Source organism: Uranotaenia lowii, chromosome 1, assembly GCF_029784155.1.
Source record: "Uranotaenia lowii strain MFRU-FL chromosome 1, ASM2978415v1, whole genome shotgun sequence".
Classification (NCBI taxonomy): Eukaryota; Metazoa; Arthropoda; class Insecta; order Diptera; family Culicidae; genus Uranotaenia; species Uranotaenia lowii.
The window spans coordinates 122,728,199-122,755,247 of NC_073691.1; the positions used below are offsets into that span (position 1 = coordinate 122,728,199).

The 27,049-nt window shown below is 38.4% G+C and overlaps 1 protein-coding gene across 1 annotated transcript in view; it reads right to left on the minus strand.

The window, feature by feature from the left end:
• The window catches only part of LOC129739580 (BCL2/adenovirus E1B 19 kDa protein-interacting protein 3), a 49,407-nt gene that overhangs the window by 14,535 nt on the left and 7,823 nt on the right, over positions 1-27,049 (minus strand). The window contains exon 2 of the mRNA XM_055731056.1: positions 5,834-6,105. Coding sequence (XP_055587031.1) covers positions 5,834-6,105 — 272 coding nt within the window. The remainder of the gene's footprint in view (positions 1-5,833; positions 6,106-27,049) is intronic.

Below are 27,049 nucleotides of genomic sequence, written 5' to 3' on the forward strand. Positions count from 1 at the left end.
TGTGGTGCGATTGGTCTTGACTATCTCCACCCATTTAGAAAAAGAATCGACCAGCAACAAGAAATAATCTCCTTCTATGGGCCCCGCATAATCTACGTGTAAACGCTGCCACGGTTTCTCCGGCTTGGGCCACGGCTGAGACGATGATAACGGAGGGCTTTTGGCCACCATGGCGCACGGTTTACAAGAGCTCACGAACTCGACGATATCTGCATCCAAAGATGGCCAGTACAAGAAACTTCGTGCGATAGACTTCATGCGCTGTATTCCGGGATGACCTTTGTGCATCTGTTGAAGACATTGGTTCCGGAATTTCGACGGTATAGCAATACGCTCGGCAAACATAACGCATCCTTGGACGATAGACAAAGAGTCTTGGCGGTCGAAGAAGCGTTGAACCTCGTGATCGGGAATCAATTTTCGGGACTTAGGCCAGCCATTCAGGGTAAAACGGAAGACTTCACCAAGGACCGGATCTGACTGAGTAGCATCCTGAATCGCCTTGAAATTCAGAGGGATTTGTCTAGCGGAATTGGCTACTACGGATCCCAAATCTTCTTCTAAGTTGACACTAGCAATAATATAATCTTCGTCGGGCTTGATGTGGTTGTTGATCAATCGGGATAATACATCGGCGTTTCCAAACTTGTCTGTGCTGATGTACTCGATGTGGAAGTTGTACAGCAGTAGTTGCAACGCCCATCGTTGCAAGCGGTTGGCAGTGTAGGTGGGTATGCCTTTCTTGGATCCGAAGATGCGTAACAGAGGAGCATGGTCTGTTTGAAGGGTGAAACTTCTACCGTACAACATTTTGTGAAACTTGGTGCAGGCGAAAACAAGCGCCAAACCTTCACGGTCGGGTTGCCCGTATGCTTGTTCGGCTGCAGTGAGAGCCCTGGATGCATGCTGGATGACCTTCACTGAACCGTCCGGAAACTTATGGCTGATTGTAGCGCCGACACCTACCGATGAAGCGTCTGCTGAAACGACGATCGGCAATTCTGGACTGTAGTGTGTCAACAGAAGATCGGAGGCCAGAATAGTTTTGAACTGATCGAACGCTTTTTGGCAATCGGCTGACCAGTTGAACTGTTTATTGCCTTTGAGCAGCTCATCCAGTGGATAACGCAGTGTTCGCATCGCAGGAACAAAACGGCCATAATAATTGATGGCTCCTAGGAAGGATCGAACACCCGTCACATCTGTCGGCGGCGGAAGGTTGCGGATGACGTCGATTTTTGCCGGATCCGGGCGCAAACCATGTTTGTCGATAAGGTGCCCCAGATACTTTATCTGCTGCGAACCGAAGGAACACTTTTCAGCCTTGATGGTGAAACCGTACTCTTGAAAGCGTTGAAGAGCTGCCTTCAAATTGCGGTTATGCTCCTCCTCATCCGCTCCGCCGATCAAAACGTCGTCCAAATACCCCAAGGTGTTTTTGAGGCCGGCCAGCATGGTGTCGACCAGTTGCTGGAATGCTCCAGGTGCTGCTTTCACTCCCGGTGATAGTCGATTGTAGCGATATAGCCCCCGATGAGTGTTGATGGTTAATAACTCTCGGGAAGACTCATCTACCTCGACTTGCAGGAATGCGTCGGATAAATCCAGCTTGCTGAAGATGGTGCAGTTTGAAAGCTTGGCAAATATGTCCTGGGGAAGTGGCAAGGGGTACTGATTTGCTTCAAGCGCGTTGTTCAAACCCGTAGAGTAATCTCCACAGATTCTGATGGCACCGCTTGCTTTACGGACCACCACGATCGGTGCGGCCCATGCTGAATACTCGACTGGCGTGATGATGTTGGCGTGTTCCAGTCGATCGAGCTCCTTGTCCACTGTACTGTACATGGCGTAAGCTACAGGGCGTTTCGGACGGAATACAGCTGACTGGCCATCCCTGAGAGTGAGCTTAACCTTCGCCTTTGTACACAGCCCAGGAACGTCCGAGAAAACTTCCGGAAATGCGGCCTTGATGGCATTCCCAAGATCACAGGACGATGTCAGTTGATTGCAAAACTGGTTCATGGGAATTGACCACAGGTCGAACAGATTGATGAGATCAATTCCCAGAAGATGCAATGGCTGCTTGACGATGAAGAACTTGGCACTGCGACGCACCCCGTTGACTTCAATATCGCAAGTGCATTCAGCTTGGAGTTTGAGAGGCTGTCCTGATGCTGTGGATGCTCTCACTAACGCCGGTGAAGTCGTCGGCTTCCCGATTTTCGCCCAAGTTTTCTCCGAAATCACGCTGATATCCGACGCCGTATCCAACTGCAGCTTCACTGGTGTTCCCATAATCTGCACTGTGACGTATTTCCGTTGCTGTTTGACACTTTTCACTTGCACTGTTTTCGTGGCCGCCGATGGCAGCTTCCTTTTATCACTGTTTGTCTTTTTAGCACTTGCACAGTAGCCGTCCTTGTGTCCGTAACCACCACATGATTTGCACCGATGGTTGCGGTACGTGCAATCCCTTGCATAGTGCATGGCACCACAACACCAGCAAGGAGAAAATGGCCCACTTTTATTGTTTTTGTTTTGGTGTCTATTATAATTTTTGCTCATTTCTCCTTCTGGGTTGTTTTTCTTCTGCCTTTCCGGCCACTTGTTGAAATTCTGCTTGCGATTCACCACTTTTGTCGACACTGATTGGGTGGCGATCATCGCAGTGTCGTGTTTGATCGTCATCAGTTTTTGGCACTCATCGGAAATCTGCTCCAACTTCACGAGACTGTTGTCCCTGATTCGGCTCAAAAGACGGGTGCGGATTTCCCCATCACTATCCGACTTCAATCCACACACGAACATCAAGCACTTGAACTCGTCTTCGCTCATTTTTCCCAACTCGAATTCAACGCAAAGACGGTTCACACGACAAGCATAGGCCCTATAATCCTCAGAGGGCTGCTTGGAAACTTGTAAACACCGGTAACGGCGGCAGATTAATGACTCCACCGTCCCGAACAAACTTTTCAACTTCCCCACAGTATCATCAAACTTGATTTCTCTCGGCAAGGCTGGCAAAATAAAACTCAGATATCTTTCGTGCTCAGCCGGACCGAGTTTCCGCAATAACAACCGCACTTTAGCTTCGTCATTCAGGCGAGCTGCATCTTCCGTAAACAAACCGTCGTAACGAGAGTACCAAGCACCAAAAGTGATCCCACTTTCCGGATCGTAACGAAATTCGTTGATGTTGGTACTCAACGATTCCAAAATTTGTTCCGGGTTTGGTGCCAATGGAGGTCTGTACTCCTGGGACAGGTTCGAGTGACGTTGCGATACTTCCTGCTGATGCATGATGAATTGTTGCATCTGTTGCAGAATCTGCAAAAGCATCGGATCCGTCTGGTACTGCGGGAATGGTTGTTGTTGTTGTTGTTGCTGCTGCTGCTGCTGCTGTTGGAAGTGAGGTTGTGTTCCCGGGACGATTGATGGAAGCAAAGGTGGACGAATGATTGGATTTCCGTGCTGCTGCTGTTGCACGGGATGCTGCCTGGGTGCATAATCCAAATTATTGCCAATTTGGCCATTGGCATTTGCGGGAATCGACGGATTTCTCCCTCCGGATGGTGATCCCATGTGTTCGTCCTCCATCCTTCGCCTTTTTCTGCTAGGGCCGGGAATTTTTTTTTCTCACTTCGCGCACAACCGATTATCTCGTCGCCACTTTTATGTTCCGAGCGGAGGTGACCGTGATATTAAATAACGGAACATAAAACACGGGGTTTAACTTAAAACCATTGTATTATAAAACGAACTTTTTGGACTTAATAAAAACGTGAACATTAGTGTGTCGCGACGGAAACTAAAGTGGATATAAACATAAACATAACATTAACATCTCTTTCTCTCACTCATGCTGTCTCCACTGACGAGAGCTGTCAGCTGCCGTCAGTGAGCCCAGTGCTCGCGTAGGTTTGTTCATGGCCCCAACAGGTATTAAAGGGAATTTTTCGATTGCTTTGATGCTTTGATTTAGCAGAATTCTTCAACCAAGTTTGCTCACAACACACATTAGAAAGAAAATGAGGAGCGCTGAGTGAAAAAAGGTCATCACTTTCAGCGAAATTTCTATTACTTTATCGTAGCCTGATGTTGCCTGATTTTTTTTTCACCAGTTCCCTGATTTTTGAAAAAAAATGTTGGCAACCCTGCATCAATCGGACTACGCATCGGGGCGTGGCTAAAAGTGATAGATACAAGGGAACGGGAAACGAGCGAGGGAAGGGTGCGAGGCAATGTTCACTCGGTCCGTCGGGCAACGATCGCTCGTGTGCATTCGTGTAAGCTTCGTTCTGTTGTTTCGTTGGCGTGATTTTATTCCTGCGAGGCATGGAAAACATCAATGCAGAACTGTTCTCTTCGTTTTGCGTGCAATCACGTAATGATTGAAACGAAGATAAAATCAATCTGCACACAACAAGTTAAACTCGGAAGAAATCAGCCGAATGATTCCTTCCGAAGCGAGTTTACGCACCCCTGTTCACAGCACCCGCTGATATGGGTTCTTTCCGCGATGCCAGGTAAATGTTTGACGTTTTGTAGTTAGGAAAAAAGGTAAACAAAAGGATGTAAATTTCCGATGAATTTAAAACTCATTTTACTACGGCTTTTTACTTCAGAGATCTCTTAAAAAGTAAGTAGAATAAACTTTTAGGTCTTCTTCTAGTGGGGCTTGTGATATAGCTCAGTTGGCAAGTCTGTTGTCTCCTGAGCCGATGTCCACGAGTTCGAGCTCAAGAGTAAACATCGAACACAATTGTACCGGATAAGTTTTTCAATAACGATCCGCCAACTGCAAAGTTGATAATGTCGCGAATGCCATAAATATGATAAAACGGCTATAATCGAAACAAAAAAAAAGTCTTCTTTTTTTTTAAAAAATATTGATAGCTACTAAGCGATCAATTGAGTTTCAAAAACTGGTGTTTTCTTGCGATTGAAAACACACCTAAGTATTTTAAAAGTTTCTGAATGAAAAAGTAATATTTTCACAAAAACATTCATTAAAAAAAAAATTGGAGATATTTGTAAGCTAAATTTACGAAAGTTCTGTTTTGGAAAGCATTCAAACTAGAAAAAAACCTGGTTGAAAAAACTGGAATTTTATCCTGTTTTCTGAGTATCCAAAGTATCAAATTTGATGGTTTTTTCTGGAATCAATGGAGTGTTTGAGTTGTTTTTTGTACTGGAAGAAGATTTAAAATGATTTTAGGTTTTTTTATAGATTTATGTAAGAGTGGTATTTCATTTATGAAAAATGCACTTCTGGAATATCTGCTCTTATGTGAGAGCTGTTTGCACATTTGTCGAAATTTTTTATAAAAAAATCAAATGTGTTTCTGTCGGCGTGTCTTGCAAGTACCTTTTCATGACAAAATTTTGCCCAATAATTATTAAAAGATAACATTAGGAGCTAATTCCTTTTTAAGTATATGTCTGTTCCTAAAAGCTTCCCAAATTCTCTAAACTCTTGTATGGAGCACTTTGTAGCGCTACTGTTTGGTTAATATCTCAGATTATCTTGTCGAACTCATTAATTTGAATCAATTAAACAATTCAGAGTGTCCATAAAAATTTATTTGAATATGGTCGTTAGAAGAAAAAAAAATGAGTCAATTTTGAATTGAAAACAAACGCAACTGAATATGTCCAGCAAACCAGCTAGCTGCATGTAAACTTTCAACAATCGTGCTTTGTTCAAATGTTAATGTATGCTAAACTGTTTTGCCATCAGAGAGGAGCGAATCGAGCTGAAGTCAAGGTTACCAAGTCAGCTGTGAGCTGAATAGAAAACGGAAATGATGTTTTTCGCTTTCGTAGAACTCACCCTATTCAGATAGTTGATGTAGACGCCTTTCAGTTCTTCCTCGGCTGTGGCGAGTTCGTTGTTTGGACTGTTGGGCGGTGATTTGGGACTTCCTCGGGGTGAATCTCGCCGGGAACTGGTTAACGATGCCACCCGACTCGATTCCTTCGATTCTCGCTGGGCCTCACGTAGCAGTCTGATGTATTCTTCTACCGAGGTGAACGGAAGTGGCGTCGTCCGGTCCGGACTTTTGGGGCATGTGTTGGTATTGGACGACAGCTCGATCCAGGATTCTGAAAATATTACACACGCACAGAAAATGGGAGCGATTAGTTTATATCAGATGAAATTTAAATTCAATTATCAAAAACCACAGAAAACATTTCCCAGAGTGTCAACTTTCAAACGGCGAAGCCACCAATTTCCTTCTTCAGCTAAAAGTTGTTTACGTTTCATCAGTCAAGGTCGAAGCGCCGGTACGCAAAGTTAACTTGTATATATGCAATGTTCATGCGCAAGGCGCCTCAGTAAGCAAATGCCTGCGTCTGATCGACTTAGTATCGCAATATAAATACGTGTCTTAGCGTCAAGTTTTTGCAACACGTTCTCACGCAGACAGGTTTAATATTGTAATTATTTCATTTCGACGACTCCTCCTTATTGCTCGTACGCGAGAGGTGTTCCTGTTTTGTTTGAACTAACAACTGTAGGAGGATGATCAGCACAATTTGAATAGGAACGGTAGCAGAATTCGATCACGTACCTACCAAGTAGAGTTTCAGACCGTTAGAATTGCATAGGTCAGTTTTTGCTATCGACTTTAATTTTACACGGGAATGTTCGGGTTTTTGTGAGATAAAACTTCAAGTAGCACTCTTATATGTGTTATAAGCCTACTTGATTGAATAAATCTACTGAATCAAAGCAATCTACTTTTCTTTTAATTGAGTAGGGAAAAGCTTCCGGGAAGCTACTTCCAAGACCATAATTCTTCTGGGGGCATAAAACCTCCTCACTTTTTATTCTAGTTTTCTTTTTTTCAATTGATTTCATTTGCATACAATAGTAAAGTATTACAATAGTAAAGTTTAACAATCTTTTCTTCACTCTTCATAATTTTAGGGCTCAGTTTTTGGGGAGGTGGTTAGCGGCATGTGGCGGCGGTGATGGCTGTAGCCGAGGTGGCTGGTAGAGAGGGCAAAAAAAATGGTTTGGGGATATGGGAGTTATTCAGCAAACATTAGCGACACCATGTCCTCCTCTATTAGGGAGAATGACCGTAGTGTTAAATTCCAGAAAAAAAAACATGTTCTTCATAGTGACAGTAATTTTTAAAGTGAGGAACTTGACATTTTTTGAGCCTCCAGTGAGATTACTCTCTGTAAAGGAGGTATTGAAGAATTTATCGATCTTCGGCTGGTTCAGCGATCGAGTTTTGGTTTTCCCATTACACTAGGGAGTGCGTTAAATTAGTCCTCACTCCTCAGCAAGATTATTAGATCACAAGGTTCTCTGACCTTGTCAGTAAGAAGGCGAGGAGAACACGGTGAGGTGCAGTGAGTTTGTTTGTAAACCTCGGAAAATTTGTTCGAACTGAGGGCTTTGCTGGTAAACAAACTCCACGAACTCCATGGTAGCCAAATCAAAAATGCTGAATCGTGAGTTTCTCATATCGTTACACCTCCTATATATACACACCTTAGTCCTCAGTTGGACTGTAACTTGTCGTTTGAAAATGGCTCTATTTCTTATGAGTTTTAAGTGTTGTGGTACATTGTTGTACTTCATTTTGGTATAATTCTCTGGAGATCTCTTCATATGCTCGATGTTTGCCCTTATTTGTGTTAGATTTCCTATCGACCGTGTTAGAAAACTAGGATCTTAATACAACACGGTGTATTTAGATGTTTAAATGATGTTTAAAGCCACCGACCGTGGCCTAGAGGATAGCGTTCAAGTCTATTAAGCCAGAGGTCATGAGATCGAGTCTCGGTCACGGCATACATAGTACTCTTTCTGTGGGCTGGTGGTGTTAGCATTAGTAAGATGCTAGCCATTATATCCTTGAAAGATGTACGCTTTAGTCTTAAGTAGAATTCAGATCTCTTCAAAGAAACATGAAGTTTCACTGAGATCCTATATGTGTGTGTTCGTTTTAAAAATGTTTAAATGAAAAGAAAAAACAGTTACTGCAATTTCTTCAGAAATGGAAAATTTAGCCTATTCCGAATCATTTTCAGGCAAAACAAAAAGATTTGGTCGGTGAATCCCCATACGTTTTATTTTCTTAAAGATTTGTAGGCCATATTTATAAATTTTTATCTGTAAAATTATTCCAGTGCAATGGAATAGTTTTTTTTTAATTTTCATTCAAGTTTTTGTTATTTTGAAACCTTGAAAATTGACAAAGTTTCGAAAGATTAGTGATTTTGATCTTCTGAAAAACTTATTTCCATATGAAAATTCTATTTAAAATTTATTATTTGGAATATCCTTCTTATAATTAGTTTTATCCAAATGTTAGATGAATTTATAATCTTATATGTCTATCTTGGAAAACAAATTCTGGATAAATGAAATTTTTAGATACATGAATAACAACAGTCCAACACCCTTTGATTGGTTTCCAACGAAATATTAAAAATCTTTTCTTATTTTTAACTTTTTTACTGAAATATTTCTACAATATTTGTAGACTCTGATGTGTATGAATACGCACTTTGGGAAAAAATCTAATTTTGGATAATATCACTCGTTTATGGCATTTTTTTAATTTTGTTTACCTCAGATAAAATTCAAACATTCAGAACAGTTTTCAATAGAATTTTAAAAATAAAAATTAGTTAAAATGAAAGTATTCGCACTGAAATCAATATATCTTCTTACATAACATAAATTTAAATTTTTTCTCATATTGAAGGAGAATACATTTTCGATCAATCAATTTTGCTTAATAATTTAAGTACTGTTGCTATTTAAACTGATGATGAACAAAACGATAAAAAACGTTTTTTTTTCAGGAGAACTTTCAATTTTGTCGACGGTTCTAGACCAGATTTATGCATTTTAAAATTTTTAGTTTTTATAGTTTTTTATGGTTCGTTCAAACCAATGATTTCTAGAGGTTTTATCATAATAGGTATAAAATTGTAGAAGTTATGATTGTTTTATTATATCATTAATGCTTCATTAATGTTCTATTAGTTCCTCAGTGAACAGTAGAATAACTAAAATTAGTAAGGGATAAACAAAATATGATGAATCCTAGGCGCTGTAGGCTAGCTTGCTATTGATCATTTGTAATTCACTTTTGCCAACAAGACTGTTGATATATGTACATTTGAGATTGACAAAAATATAAAAATACATTTTCTGAAAAAAAAATTGGAATTTATCACAGTTTTAGACTAGATTCATCCATTAAAAAGATTATTTCCTAAGAACTTTAAAGTTTTATTTAAAACAAAGAATTCAAAAGGTTATTGAAATAATATAGTGTGTTGGAAACTGTAGAAGCTTAGATTAATTAACTTTAACTGTATTGCTAGTTCTATGAATGAAAATGGAAGAATGACAGTGTACACCAGGGTTACTAAGATTGGGCTAGAAAAAAATTAAGATAAAACTTTTAATGAAACTCCAGGCCTATAATGATCATTGTATCAAAGGAAAGTAACATGCTAAATTTAAGATAGATTGAACTGCTGAAGCGATTTGCATTGAGTCTGAAGTGCGAACGGAGACATTTTACTCAGGAGAAGTATAAAAACAGATTTCTCATCAAAAATTGTTTTTAAAGGATTGTTTATTTTTGAATATTCATTATCTTATTATTATTCGATCAATCGAAAACGCTCACTGATGAAAATAGTTAGTTGCTATCGAAGAACCGTTTTCCGAACTGTTCTTATATATTACCTAGTTGATTAAAATTGAATCTTTCGATTGCTTTGAATAAATACCTAGCTCTGATTATAACAATTGTCGTAATGATCTCTGTTTTAAGTTCTTCAAATTAAACTGAAAAGAATGATTGTAGTCCAATAGCAAGATGCATTGAAATGACAAAATTTCAACTTAACATGTAAATGAATCAAAAACTTGCCAACCATCAAATTTATTTTTAATCAGTAAGATCATTTACTTTGTAACTGAGAACACACAATGTGTGTTCAGTTATGATGAAACCCCACGAATGGATGGGTCATTTTCCCCACGTTCACAGTTTGTGATGATCAGAATGTTGAACCCCTTCACGTGGCTTATTTGCTGGATGATCTCCACGTCAGGTCAACGTGATGATGACGATGCAGGGGATGCCAACGCCACGAACAACAACATTTCAGCAGAACCCTCTGGACTTTTGGACGCCTCGTCTGGCTTACATTCGCAATTGATATACACATGTAGGATTGTAGGGGCATGAATCGGTACATGGCCGTGGAAACGGGAGGGTTTTAAGGTTTACTACTTTCCTCCTCCCATGGGGGTCCAGGAAAGCAAGTGAGGTGTTTTACTCTTAACAAATATTTTGAACAACAAATATATGAAAAAATAAATTTAAAATCATCCTAGGTTATTGAAATCTATTTAGCTTACCGTTTTAGAGATTTTAGGAGGTTTTTTAAAAGTTTCTATTTAATTTAAAAAACCTTTTAATGTAAAAGAATTAAAAAATGAGTATGTGAAAAGTATTAAGAAATATTCGTTTCGATGTCGTTTGACCAAAAATATCCTAGAAAAACATAGCTCACCAAAAAAACCTAACCAACCCCCACCCTCCTCCTCCATGAGGCTCTCATCCTACGTCCCTGTGTCGGTACAATTCACAGATAGTCTGGAAACTGATGATGACGAGATGCTGATACGGTGTTGTTGTTGTGGTTACGTTACAGCATGACGCTCGCTGTACCGTTTTGCATGGGAATTTTGAAATGGAAACTGAATGATAACCCTGCATCCGAAGTCTCAACCTCTGATTGAATCAAATATTTTCCGTTTAAATTTAGATGCAACGAACGGGTAAAAAACTGCGCATAGTACTTTCAGTTAGCTTTAGCTGCTGCTTCGCCCATGATTGAGTTAACTCAATAGGGTTTGAAGCCGGCATAAGGTTTAAATTGGAAAAAAATGCTGCAATGTATATTGACAAAATTATCAATTATACTGGTATGATGCCATGATAACAAAAGTATACCTTAGGAAAGAAGAATACCTTAAAATAGGAAAAATACCTTACAATATTAAAAACTCGTCTATTCATTTTTTTTTTTTTTGTTTCGATTATAGTCGTTTTACCATCTTTATGGCATTCGCGACTTTATCAACGTTACAGTTGGCGGATCGTTATTGAGAAACTATCCGGTACAACTGTGTTCGATGTTTACTCTTGGGCTCGAACTCGCGGACATCGGCTTAGGAGACAACAGATTCGTCTATTCAATTATCCAGCTATATTCCTGTTTCCGGACAATTTAGGTTTTCCATTATTTTCAGTTTTGTTGATTAACCCTTATTAGCAAACAAAAAGAGCATAAAGCATGGATCACGCCAAATCTGGACGCACTGTTTATTATACCATAGCGCTCCTAGTTGTCGGATCTGTAATTTTTTGACAGTACTTGGTTCGAAAATGTTTTTTTCTATCAGTGCTGAAAATTTCATTACGATTCGTTTTGTTCCAAAAAAGTTACACGTGGTGGAAGCCGCGAGACGAAAATTAATTTTGGACACTCACGTCAAAAACCAGACGTGGCTGGGTTCAAAAATCGCGAAATCGTTAAAAAAAATTGGTTAAATCAACCGTGTGCAGCGTTCTCAAACGTTTCCGTGAGGTACATAATATCGATCGACTGGTTAATACCAAGCGTCATTGTGGAATTAAGGATCCGAAACTGTATTTGAAGGTGTTGAGAACGATCAAGGCAAACACAGAGTAGTCGGACTACGACATCACCAAGAAACTCAACACCAACCGGTGCACCGTCAGAAGGATTCGTCTACGCGAAGGGATAGCAACCAAACCGGACATTGGAGTAGAAATTAGTGGCCAAAGGACGTGCCCGACAGTTATACAACAAGATTCCAACGAAGTTCGACGGATGCATCCTCATGGATGACGAAACGTACGTGAAAATAAATTTTGGGCAGCTTCCTGGCCAAAAATTTTATAAAGCCACTGCAGTGGTGCACTGCACTGGTCGGGTGATGTCCCTGGCAAGTTCGAATTCGTTTTTGCTGATAAGTTTGCAAGAAAGTGTTTGGTCTGGCAAGGTTTTGCAGCTGCGGACGAAAAACCCCGGTTTTTGTGAAAAACAAGACCATGGACTCCGGAATGTACAATGAGGAGTGCCTGAAAAACATTTTTTTATTTCGTACATTAGATCTCACAAAAGACCAGTAAAGTTTTCGCCAGATTTGGCAAACTGCCACTACAGCAAAGAGGTACTACAGTGGTATCGGGCCAACTGGTGAATTTTGTCGAAAAAGACATCAACCCACCCAACTGCCCTCAATTCCGCCCTATCGACAAATTTTGGGTCATTATCAAGCAGAAGATGAAGAAGAGTGGTAGAACAACTCGGAATGGAACAGAGATGAAGAGATTGTGGAACAAAATGGCCGCTGAGGTCAGCAAACAGGGTGTCCAAACTTAGATGAGTGGTACTCGACGAAAAGTTCGAAAATTCATCAAAACAACATCGGAATAATTTTTTCATTATTTTTCCTTTAAAGTGCAATAAAAACCCTACATTTTAAGTACAAAATATTTTTATTTCGTTCACATAGCTCCGAGATAGACCCTCTTTAAGGCGTTCAGATTTTTAGTGATCCATGCTTTACCTTGACGAAAAGAACCGACCCCAATCGGTGAATTTGCAGGCCTTTCGTAAACAGATTATAAAAACTAACGTAGGTGGTATTGAAAAAATTTTAACAGCAGATTGTTAAAAAAATTGATGTGGTCTTAATTTTTTTTTTTTTGTAGCGGCCCACCACACTCCCCCATACCAAAAAGCTCTATTGAGCCCCCTGGTAATGGACGCTACTGTTCTCAGCACGTCTGGCAGCAAAAAATAACAAACAAAATAACTAATACGCGACGCGGGCAAAACATTACTCATGCTGAGAACTCAAAGTTTATAATCTAATGCGGGAAATGCGGCGATACATTAAACTAATTTACACTATGAATCTCAATGGAAAAAGATTTCCTTTCAAGAGATTCATGTATGTAAAATGTAAAATTTTAGACATTTGAGCTATGGAACATACGGTTTGGGGAAAATTTGGTTCCTTAATGATTTTTTCTGTCATATATTGAAAGTATGCAATTTAATATACTGATTGCTATTGAGTTCTAATAACAAGTTGAAACATAAAATTTATTTTGTAAAATGATCTTTACATTACCAGCTTTCCAACGAACTCATTGAAATTCTAAAAGATATTGAGACACTGAAAACATCTGCTCTTTAAGATTCAAATGGAAAGAATTTTTTTTTGTGCCGGTCATTGTAACGTGATATTAGGTGCTGTCATAAACTGTTAAATACGAAGAGTTGTTAAAAGTTGTTCGAAAAAGTATGATAAAAATAAATACCTTTAAGTTTCCCTAATCTCCTCTAACTCTCAATCAATCATCTGTACAAATTTTATCACTAATAGGTCGGAAATTTTAAATTCATAGTGGAATACAAATTTTGCGCGATTAATTGTAAATATTTTTTTTTTTTTGCATTTTGATGTCTAATCATTATTTATCAACTGCTTAATTTATAACGTTTATTTAACCTGTTGTGCACGTTTAGAAATGTAGCCTTTCTAATTTCGTAAAAACTGAGCAATTCGAATAGTTACTGTTCTGAAACAATGGTGTCGAAGTTAAATAAAAGTCTTATAATTTATTTGTTATCGATTTTTTGTCTATCGATGTTATCGATCTTTCTCTTTTTTCCTTCTTTTTCGACTCGAACATCCACACTAAGTTGAGGGCGTATTTGGAGCCAAATTGCGTAACTCGAACTTCCTCAAAAATGAAAGGGTGGGCATCGGAATACCAAACATAGAAGCAGGGCAGGCAGAGCTTGTTTTTTGCGCCTTCCATAAATCAAATGGTGCTTCTAAAGCATCGCGCTGTCACAAATTTGACTGCGTTAATGTGTGTGCATGTTTATGGAAGCTAGTGTACGTCAAAGACCTGCAGCGGGTAATGTTTACAAACAAGCCGCCCCGTAGGTAAGTACATAAGCCAGGCCAGGCATGGCCGAGGTTTCGATAGCTCACAAACAAACCCTCGACGGTTCGTGTTTTTATGCCGCAATAATTGGGTTTTTAGTTTGTTTACTTTTTGGTTTCTCCTTTGCTACTTTTTGGTTGGTTCGCATCTTTATACGATTTCATGTGTACTTGAGCGTTCCAAACGTAGAGGCATATATCAGTCGAGGTTTTTCAATGTTGACGTTTCAGGTAATGGCTAATTTTGTAATAAGAACTTTAGAGTTTGACGACCTCCGAAAAAGATTTGGGAATCTAAAAAACCTTATTCAGTTCTGATAAGTTTATTGTAGTTTTCATGGCATTCTTCTTGTTTGGATTTCATATAAAGTTTGTGACTCTATTAGAACACAACTGATATTATGTGAATAGCACCAAGCCGATTAGCGACAGTTGGACAGTTCAAGCCAACTAGGAAACTCGCGATGCGTCGTTATGATTTTCAACGTCGCGACGTATTCGACGTGTCGCTAGTAGGTAATGCTACAATGTTTCTTAGCGCTCATATTTTTATACTCAATAAGAGGTCGAATGTACAACCTTTTTTCTAAGGTTGCAAATATTACGTTGCACGACGATAATGAATTCTTTCTATCGAGCTCGTTGGTGTATTTTCATCAATGAATGAAGCACACCCCCCAAGCAAACGGAAAAGAATCAACGAGAAAAATGCTGAAGAGTTTACGCTTTACTGTTAAGCAGCTATTTCAACTATGCCGACCATGAACACTGTCCTGATGTGTCGAAAACGCCAATCAACACCTAAAAATATATCCTCTACTTTTGTTGTGGCAGACTGGTTCAAGTATTTCATAATGGTAAATAAATGTCAGGTAGGTAGTTAGTCTCTCTTCGTATTACGCTCTTGAAAAAAAAAAAAATGAGCTACATATTTGAGTAGATTCATGCTTTGTAATAAAAAGATGCAATCATGCAGGCAACCCGCTCTCTGGAGTAGATATTGCGTACTGCTAAAAAAAATAATCCAACAAACGGAATCGAGTGTGCAGAATTCAGTTAGTATGGTCAGTGGTATTAGTATGTCCCTGCATGCATCGGTTTGCAACATTTACTTAATTCTGAGGAGAACTATTAAATCGCAGAATGGTATAACAAAATCGGACTTTTCGTGGATAACTTTTCCTAGAAGTGCAACCGTTGATCAACTATTAAGAGTTCTCTTTACATATTCAACTTGATGAATCACAAAATGTCATCATCCAATTTGTAGTACCTACTGATTAAATATTTGTCACCTCCACCTCAATATATCAGTTGTTTCTGCGTGATAAGGAATTGGTACTCTTTGCATCATTTTACGGTACCAACTGTAAAATGCAACTGCAACTAGGTACCTAACTGGTACTTCCATTCGTGTTTGGGACAACGGCGGCGGGGCGGGTGAATGACACATCAAGCTCTTGTTTTGTCAATTGCTCAGCATTGAGTGACCGGTTCCTTCGAATCGGTCAGCAGCGCCATATTTTGTCCATTTTTGTTGCAACTGCTAAATAAGTTGTTCCAAGCTGTGCCAATCTTATGGCAGATATCATCATATTGACAAAACGTTGCATTCTCAAGCTGCTGAAGAATGGAACTAAAGTTCAACGAGTCTAGCTAAACGTAAACATAGATACAAAACCTGGACCTTGTAGATCACAACCAACCCGCAGGCCAATAAAAATCTCATGGGGAGGATCGAATGATCGTTCAGCTGCCCTATTCTCGTTCCGTTCACTGGAGCGTGAAGCATTAATTTCATCTCGTGCTGATGCCTTACACTGCTCACACCCATTCCATGAACCTGAACTGCACACACCATGAACATGAACTTGTTTAATGTAAAGTATGGCTTGATTCTGAACTCTGGCATTGAAAAAAGAGGAAGAAGCATGTTTTTAGAAGTTTGTGATATTTGTTCGGAAAATTTGTAAAATAAAACAATAATTCCAGTTTTTACATTTTGATTTGTATTCGTTCCAGTTGATACCGATCAAACATTATTTTGATGTCGTTCGTGATAAAAGTTTTAATTTTATTCAAAATTTTAAAACTTGCAACCATTCTAAATAAAATTAAACACTTTTAAGCACATGAATTTCCCATCGGGTTTTTTGCATACACTTGCCTTATATGGTTTTACAGGCCGCAGACTAAAAACGATTAAAGCACGAAACTTTGTTGGTTTGCAAGCTTACAAACTTGGCAATAATCTAAAAATTTGACACTGAAGCACTTTAAAAAGAATGCTATTAAATAGTAGTCGACAGCATCTTTTCTAAAGTACTCTTTAAATGCTACCAAAGTATAAAAATAAATCCAATATACACGGAAGAAATTGCATGAGGTTTTCAAATACAGCGTCATGATTACTTTGCTACCAACGAATTGAAAAGCCGCAAATTCGACATCGTAGTGCTTTAAGATGTACCCTGGAAGAGCTCCACGGTACGTGCGTTCCGAGATGGTCATACCATTCACCAGAGCTGCGGCAACTTACACGATCCTGGAACAGATTTTATAACGATGGAGAAAACGCAGAAGCACGTGATCGGATGGTGGCCGATCGATCTACGAATGTGCTGGTTGAGAATCAAGGGCCGATTCTTCAACATCAGCATCATCAACGTTCACAGCCCTCACCTACCGGACACGACAAAACCCTCAGGTTGGCCAGGAGGAGGAATTCAAACAGACAATTGGAAAGTTCAGCGCGCACCAGCTGCCCAACGAAAACGGCCTAAGATTTCACCGCCTTCAAACGAATGGTCGTTCTTAGTACCTTTTTCCAGTACCGCCTCCCACACAAGTACACCTGAAGATTACCGTCACAAACGCAATCATAGATTAACCATGTTTTGAGAAACAACCGGCACTTGTCGGACATCATCGACGTCAGATCCTGTCGAGGGGCCAACATCGAGTCAGACCACTATCTGGTGATGTTGAAGATGTGCCTAAAACTCTCCGTATTGAACTACATATGAAACCAACGCCCACCTCGGTTGAATATCGTACGACTAAGGCCACATCAGACTACGCGCAGTCGGTCGAAGCAACACTGCAGGAAGAGGGCGAGCTTGACGAAGTTCTTCTAGAGGACTGTTGGGATACCATCCAAACAGCCATCAACAGTGTTGCGGAGAACGTCATCGGGCATGTGGAACGAACTTGCCGGAACGACTGGTTCGACGAGTAATGTAGGATGGTGATGGACGAAGAGAACAGACAGCCGTCGAAACGTGGAAAATCACCGACAGCGGAAGAGGCAGCGAGTTCGAATTTTCCAGGGAATAAACGCCGGAGGAGGAGGAGGAGCTCGAGGAGCTGGAGCAGCTACATCCTTCCCAAGTAACACGGAAGTTCTATAAGAAACCCAACGCATCTCGCAAAGGCTTCGTGCCGCAAACCGAAATATGTCGGGAAAAGGACGGAGGCAACTTAACGGACACTCGTGAGCTGATCAAAGGGTGGAAGCAGTACTTCGATTAACAACTTGAACGACGCACATGCAGGAGACCATGATGGTAGGGGAAGGTACAATGATGAAGTAATGCCACACCCAACAATGATCGAAGTTAAGGAGGCCATTCGCCAGCTAAATAACAACAAGTCGGCTGAGAAGGATGGCATCACAAGGGAACTCATCGAAATGGGCCCGGACAAGTTGTTCGATTGCCTACACCGGTTGATGGTTCGGATCTGGGCACAGAACAGCTATCGGAGGAGTGGAAGGGGGTAATATGCCCCATCTACAATAAGGGTGACAAATTGGACTATAAGAACTACCAAGCGATCACTGTCCTAAATGCCGCCTACAAAGTGCACAAACAAACAGATTCGTGGGGAGTCACCAGACCGGCATCATCGAAGGACGGTCTACGACGGACCAGATCTCAACATTACGGCAAATCCTCCAAAAATGCCGTGAACACCAAATCCCTATGCACCATCTATTCATCGACTTAAAAGCCGCATACGACACGATCGATCGTGACGAGCTGTGGAAAACAAGAACAGCTTTTCCGGGAAGCTGATCAGACTGATCAACGCGACGATGGATGGAACCTCGAATGATTTGTGGAGTTAGTTCGAATCGCGCAGGAGGCTTCGACAAGGCTATGGTCTATCCTACATGATGTTCAACGTGGCGCTATAAGGTGTTATTCGACGATCGGTGGGCGAAATGCGGGGCACGATTTTCAACAAATCCAGTCAACTTATCTGATTTGCCGATGACATTGATATAGTCGGAAGATCATCTGTGGTGGTGGAGAAGATCTACCGCAAACTGAAACGTGAAGCGGGAAGCATAGGGTTGATGATTAATACGTCCAAGACGAAGTATATGCTGGCCTGCGGATCCGAAACCGACCGAACCCGCTTGTCCAGTAGTAACAAGGTCACGATCAACGATGGTGATCTGCAGATAATCGAAAACTCTGTCTATGTCGGCTCACTGGTGACCGCATAAAATGACACCAGCCGTGAGATCTGACGGCGAATGATCAGCGGAAGTCGTGCTTACTTTGGACTCCATGAGCAACTGCGGTTGAGAAGACTTAGCCCTCGCACGAAGTGTAACCTGTCCATGACGCTCATCAGTTGTTCTCTACGGCCACGAGACATGCATGTTGCTCGAGGAGGACCTGTGTACACTCGGAGTATTCGAGCGACGAGTGTTAAGAACCATCTTCGGCGGCGTGCAGGAAAACGGAGTGTGAAGGTGAAGGACTTCGCGCGACTCTACTGCGAATCCAGTATCCAGAAAGTAGTGAAGGCTGGGCGGATACGCTGGGCATGACATGTTGCGAGAATGCCGGGCGACTGTCTTGCAAAACAGGTGTTCGTTGCCAATCCGGTAGGAACGAGACAAGCAGGGGCGCTACGAGCGAGGTGCTTAGACCAAGTGGAGCGTGAGCTGGTGAATGTGGGATGTTCGAGAAATTGGAGAACGGTTGTCATGCACCGAGTGAATTTCAGGAATTATGTTCGTTGAGTTATGTCGTGAGACGGAAAATTATGGAATTAAAAGAAATAAAAATATTAAGGTACCGTAATCCGGGGTAATATTGATCACTTTTTTCAATATTTTTCGATTATTTTTTCTGTAAAGGGAAATGTGACATGTTTTAGATTTTTAAAACTAGTACTGGACTCCTATGAACGTAAAAAATGAATTCAGAAATTTATTGGACCTCTTTAAATTTGATTTAAAAATCGTTTTCGTCTCTGTTCAGAATTTGATGCTTTGGGGTGACATTGATCAGTCTTTATTCTGACGGTTTTAACACGTTTTCTTCATCATAAAGGATACAATACACCTCCATAATATTTCAAAATGCTAGTTTATCAATTTAACCTGGATTTATTTTCAAAATATTTATTATCGAAAAAAGAACTATGATGCTGCCTACATTTAGGGGCAAAAATAATTATAATTGCTAAATAGTTTGAGCTTCAAAATACAAATGAAATTTTACCTTCACACATTCCCCTTGGCCCTCTCACTAATTCCATTTTTATTTTTTCTTCAATGTTGACGATTTGATAGGGTTCCTATCCATTTGTCCAATACGGGCTTACTCTTGGAAAATGTCCTCATTATTTAAATATCGAAAATTTTTCATTAAATGCCTATAAAAACAGCACTATAACTGATCATATACAAAGAAAAAAAGTTGTTCTTTCACATTAAACAACTCGTTTGCTTCTAAAAGCTTTTTGGAATCATCAGGAGAGCTGTTCGTTTGCGAGCCTTGAAAAAATAGATAATTTAAGTTTTTGAAATTAGATTTTTTACTAACAGAAAAAAATTTCAAATACAAACCAAATTTTGACTATTTGATACTCAATTAAAAGGCTTTCAAATGTAGTAAACAGTTTTCAAGAAATCAAACCATAGACTGAGTTATGGTTGATAATGTGGAAAAGTTTCTTGTTGGTCAAATTTACCCCGGTGATCAATGTTACCCCGTTTTACGGTACATAGTAGGACATGACCTTTTGTCTTTTTCTCAGCTGAAAATGATACCTAGATTAACCCTCTAGGCAAGGCCCAACCTTGCCTTTAGACAGGGTTTACAAGAATCGGTATAAAACCAAAGCAAGTGATAATTTTTACATATTTTCTGCGCAGAATGTATCAAAATATGTTAGTCTAACAATGCATACGAAAGAAATCTGTCTGAAAAGCAGTAGTCAATAGATACATTATCAATTTGGTATCCTCAGAAATCCTTGGTTCATGCGATTTTAAATCTAAGAAACATGATTGGCAGGTAGGTCTAAGAATTATGTACCACCACTCTGGATTGATTTTTTTAAGAAAACTAGAAATAGAATGAAAACCTTTGGAAAAAAAATTATTAATCCCTGTCTAAAGGCGGGGTTGGAAAACAACGGCAACAACTCGTAAAATGTGTTAAATATTTACTTGTGATGTAATTAGAAATATCAAAGTTCGTTGAGGTATATAAAAATATAGCTATGAGTAAATCTTAATATGTCTCAGAATTAAGGAAATAAATGTTGAATTGTGTTATAAATAACTACAAACGAAAAGTACTGTGAGCCAAGTTCCTTGGCCTCTAATGTAATGCAATGTTTTCTAAAATTGTAAAAAACTTATTCTTATGTATGAAGTTTTCCGTAGAACAAAAGTTGTTCGAAACAATGCATATAGTGCTCCTAAACTCAGGGATATAACCAACCGAAAAAAATCTCAATACTTTTTTTTCTACTATTTTCAACTATTTGGAGTTTTTCTGAGCGATCACATTTTATCTTTTTGTTCGTTCGCACTGCAAGTTTTCCTCTTGTGGGCCGAACCACGCTAGGCCTACTATTGTGGTGTGGTGGTAGCTACATTTCTATCTGTAGGCCCCTACCCTTCCGCTCATTTTCAACATCTTTCATCTTATTCTTATCTTCTATCCGTCTATAATCTTTCAATTATTAAATATTTTTTCTCAAAAAATATAAAATTTCACCGATATAGCCGATAAAATAATTGCAGAAAATAAATTTTCGGTGATTAACTCTTCATTTTTCTAAAACTTCGATGAAAATTTGAGCCAGAATCTTCTGAAATCGTCATTGAACCTTATAAATTATTCCTTTATTAGTTTGACGCTCAAACGTAATGACATAAGGTTCATATTAACATCACGGTGAGGGAGACATCTTAATCATTTATGTGAAAACTGAATCACAATTACCACTGTCAATCTCGATTTACCTTATTATAAATCTCATAAGATACGTCTTGTGAATCACTTTCTTGAGTCCAAATTTTTTTTTTATTCTTATGAATTTTATGGATTCTTTGAAAAGTCCCAATTAAAAATAGAGGAAGCTGCAGTGTGAAAATAAAATGAACAAATTAATTTAAAAAGGTATACGAAAAACACAAGCTTTTCCATCATCAGAAGCTTCTCAGTAGAAATAATTCATTTTAAGTGTTCTTGAGTTGATCTTTTCATTGATAAGTCTGTTGAAATTAATATATATTTTTATTAAATGTCTAAAATAATTTCAACTTTAAACTATGAATTTCGAAGTTTTCCCATTTAACAGACAATCTGACGAAATATTAGAATACTTGTTTTGCAAAATCCTTAGATTCTCTTATAAAACAAAACATCCACTTTTAAAGAGGTGTTTATTATAAATTCTCATTTTTTTCGTAGGTCTTTTTTTTTTTTGACTCAAATAAGTATTAGAGCAAGTTCACTGGTGTTGGGAAAAAGTGGTAGAAATTTCGACACTTACGGCACATTTTGAAAATTTTGGCATGCAAAAACATTTTCAAGATCTTTGGCCTTCTAGTTTTTTTACAACACGTGTTGTATTTTCGCATGCTGTAATAGCAATATTTCTATCACATACGGCTGAAATAGAAACAGTGTTGTAAAAAAATACAACGCCCCAAGATCTTGAAAACATTTTTGCATGTTAAAATTTTCAAAATGTCAAAATTTCTACCACTTTTTCCCAACACCAGTGAACTTGCTCTTATGAGCTTACTTGGTTGAATAATTCTACTGGATCAAAGCAATCGAAAGATTACCTTTCATCTTCATCCAACCACGGTATAAGTTTTTTTGTTTCGATTATAGTCGGTAAACGATTATGTGATGGTAAACATTATGGCATTCGCGATTTTATATTAACGTTGCAGTTGGCGGACAGGTATAGAAATACTTGCCAACTTAGCCATTTCATAAGCCCAGGACAATATTAGAAATTTCATTATTTTTTCTTAGGGCATACATGAAAGTTCTTTTTCTTGTGAGTGCATGAATCCATACCCATTATAATAAAAAGGTTTATTAACCAAAATATACAGTTGAAAGGAAGTCAAGTTCAAAAAGGTAACATTTACTTTTTGGGTTATAACTTATTTCCTAGAAAGTTAAAATTTAGCTCATCAAAATTTACCTGAATAACTCTTAACAATCCCACAAAAGTATCTTCTACCTCTTTGAGATGACGTTTATCCCGAAGCAAGGTTAAGTTTACTTGAACCGATCAGAATAAAAAGGTACAATTCCTACAAAAAGATATGTGTTATTAGAGAAATTAAGCACAATATATCTTACCATGAATAGAGGAGATTTGAATGGATTTATTTTCAGCTCGAAAGTTTCTCTAAACCAAGTTCGATCATTCTTTTGAAATTTTAAGTTATAACAATTCATAACTTACCCGGTTCAAATAAACCAATTATGAGATTTATGAAAAATCTTTTTACTCATCTGTTGTAACGTAACAGGAGGAGTGGTTTTCAGTTGCCAGCGGAAAATTATCAATCAAATAAAGACAAAAACAACATTCTCAAGCGTACAGGTTCAAGCGGCTTAACATTCGGACGGGGTGGTCAGTAAGTCACTTAGTCAAAAGGAAGCCGAACAGATAAAGAATAGTGCAAACACTTGATCACAATAAATATTATTATACTCGCCGTCTGTCCGGGCGAGACGACAATGAGATACGCCCCTCATTCTTGACTTTGGTGTGGTTTAAATCGCACCAACAGAGTAGAGCGTTAACAAAAGTCGTTGACAGTTTTTGCTTCCTCTTGCACGACATCTGCGAGTGATTTCGCGGTGGGAATGTCCCCATGATGAGTGAGAAGGTTTTTATCTTGTGCATATAAACACAACCAGACGCAAAATGGAATGTTGATTATATTCCTGATTATACGCTCGTAAAACCATTTGGTGTCCTATCTGTCCCAAATGGCACGATTAAGCTTCTCGTAAAGAAGTAGTTTTTGACTGTTTTTTTTTTCAATTCGAAATTGAATTATTAAACCTCAAAATTTTACGTTCAACATGAAATTTAAAAAATATATAAGAAGTGATAATAATCGATAAACCGAATAAGAACTGTACCATTTTTAAATTGTCCAAATGTCTGCTATCAGACGTTTTTATCAAAAATTTAGGTTATGTATTTTGTTGTCTTCAGAAACAGATCTTAAATTGAAAAGGGCCCTAAAATAGGGTGTTTTGCGAAAAACATAACTCGTTTTGCGAAAGTCGTATTGGAAAACTTTTGATTGATAGGGTTTCAGATAGATAAAAGAGCTCATGCTTGGTTTTACAGATTACAGCTGGTTATTTGAAAAGTTCCAGGAATGTTTTTTGACTATGATTTTATAACTGTAATTTCATGAGAAGCATGGAATTTTTATTCGTTAACCCGAATGACTATTGTTTAAGAGTCTTTAATAAATCTTGCGTCAGCTTTCATTAAGTCGTAAGAAACGTCTTAGGAATTCACAGAAAACTGCTGCAAAAGTTATCAAAACATCTTATAAATTTGTATTTCACATATACCTAGAATATGTTGTTCAGGCTACAAATATTGTAAATGGAAAGAAATTGCGACTGGTTTATGTCCATTTTTGTATTTTTTCGTAGTAAACTAGTTTGTTTACATTTTGTTTCAAACGAAGTAATGGAAGCAAACGCGAGGAATATTAATCATAATAATAAAAATGGAATGTAAATTGAAAAACTTGCTTTTCTGTTCAATTACATTCATTTCTAATCTAAAGTGATGAAGTTATTTCGAACGCACTAATCTGGTCACCAATTTGAGTACGAAATCATAGAATTTCGGCATATTGAGAACCATATGTGAGGTATATCGATTTTTGCCTTGGTGTTATGAAGGCAAATAATACAATTTCATAGTGAAAATGAAATACTTGCCATCTCATGAATCAAACAAAACTTTTATTACAAGCCCGCTAGAATAAGTTATAATTTTCCTATTCGATCTTTATTTTCATTAACTTATTGCAGAGACAATGTAGGGGAGAGTCAGGAAACTTGATCCATGGGTTGTTAATATTTTACAAAGGACCAATATTTCAGAAAAATGTGCCAAATTATCGAAAACTACTTTCTTGTTAAATCTTTTTAAAAGTATTATTTAAGAAATTTCTGAATTTTTCGAGAGTTCAATAATTGCAATAAACTTACGCACTGTTGTATACCAGTCGATAAAATTCAAACAAACATATGCATGGAGATATTATCTACGACGCTTATTCTGAACCCTGATGTATTTATTCAGTTGTCGGATTGTGTTACGTTGTGAAAAAGTATTTTAATCAATGTACAGTAATTGGAATTTCCAATCGTGATTCATTTAAAGATGCGTGTCAAAGAAATGGGCAAAATGAAGGATTCAACCTCTGTTAGACTAGGTTAGTTGAATTTTTTAGATTATAACATTTTCAAGAATATGAAAAGCGGTCGAACCAATATTCAGTAAATGAAAGTTCAGTTGATTACATTTAAACATCGAAGTTATAATAAGGCTACGTTAGCCTTCAACGTGTAAAAACTATTCCGAATTATCTAACAGGCAGAATGTTTTTCATTTTGAATGTCATGAAAAGTGAAATCTGAATGTGTAAATACAGTCGGAAATTTCTCGGTAAGGAATTTCATTGAGCTTATAAATTCTTCAAAAGCAATCCTTCTGCGTTTGCAGTGCTATATTATTTTCATGTTTTTTTTTTTGGTTATCCATTTTGATGTATATTATCTTTGATTTCCATTCGTGCCGCATGATTCAGCACCCGTGTCACGTTGAATAAAATCTCGGCAGGTAGATAGGCAGAAGTGTTTTTTTTGTTTCCAAGCTTCAATCACTTCCGTCAACACAACGACGCCAAAACTCGATTCGACTGATGTCACGCAACGGCAGACGACAAACGGCCAAATGGCACCATTTCCCTGATATTTTTTGGGGCCAGTTCACGATATCTCATCCCAGTTTGTTGTTGGCTTTGCGGTCTGCGGTGTGAATTTGCGTCTCATCTGTTTTCATATTTCGCTGTCGCTCTACGAGTTCACCCCAACAGTTCGAAGCGATATGACAAAAATGTAAAATCGTGCCCATGTTTACGTTGAAAAATCATTGTCGACCGGCTAGCACCTCAACACAACGCAACGGAATGAAACACACGTTTCTGTTTACTTGTGGCGTGGCGTGCCGATTGATATTAACTTTATTTTTCTTTTGCTTCGTGTTATCAATAAAGGAAGCTCCACAAAGCTAGGCAAGTTCCTTGATTCCAGAAAATTTCTCGGTTATGCATAACATTTTAAATTGGCATAAATGAACCAGATTAAAAATATATCTGTTTTCTGAAAAAAGTTTTATTATAATGAAATTGAAAACTATTCTATGAAAAGTAAGTATGATGGGCTTCAATTATTCAATTGTTTTTATCGTTCAGAGAGGTTTCTCACTTTTCCAGGTTTCCTATTGAAGAAGTACAGGTTTAGCTTCGTATCTCGATATCTATATATATAAAAAGCAATTTCTGTGGGTTGGTTTGTTTGTTTGTTTGTTTGTCCTCTATAGACTCAGCCGTTTTAAGAGCTATAGGTTTGAAATTTGGCATGGATGCTCATTAGGACCAGGAATGATGAAAAATGTTTTCAGATTTTCGGATGACCCCTTCTGAAGGGGGTCGTCTATACAAGACAAATATTGTTTTCGTGTTTTTCACGTCACTTTACGTCGGATCGTGATGAAAATGTGCACATGAGGATTTTGAGAGATGGGAAATCGATTTCAGGTATTGAATTTTTGGGTCAGGGGTCGGCAAAAGGGGTCGTCCATTTTAATTTTTCAATATGATTGAGATATTGACGTTAGTGTACATCGGATTGAGATAAAAATTTGTGCTCGGATGGTTTTAGAGAGGGGCAATCGATTGCCGGTATCAAATTTTGTGTGTGGGGCCAGCCAAAGGGGGCGTCCATATTCACTGTTAGCTATTTTTGTTATACTGACGTTATTATACATTGGATTCAGATGAAAATTGGTACACGAGAGTTTTGAATGATAAGCAATCGATTCCAGTTATCGAATTCAGTGTAAGATGTCGGCAAAAGGGGTTGTCCATATCAACTTTTCAATATTTTTGTGATATTGACGTTATTATTCATCGGATTGAGAAGAAAATTTGCGCTCGGATATTTTTAGGGACACGCAATCGATTGCCGGTATCAAATACTGTATTAGAGGCAAGTCAAAGGGGTCGTCCATATTAACTGTTCGCTATTTTTGCGATATTGACGTGATTATACATTGGATTCAGATGAAAATTGGTACACGAAAATTTGGAATGATGTACAAACGATTCCAGTTATCAAATTTTGTGTAAGGGACCGACAAAAGGGGTCATCCATACTACCTTTTCAGTTTTTTTGTGATATTGACGTTATTATACATCGGATGGACATGAAAATTTGCAAATAGAAGTTATTAAGGACATTGATTCTAATTATCCAATTATCGGTCAGGGGTCGGCCAAAGAGGACGTCCATATTAACTATTCACTGTTTTTTTTTGCGATTTGACGTTATTATGCAATGGATCGGTTTGAAAATTTACACACGGGAGTTTTGAAGGAAGGGCAATCAA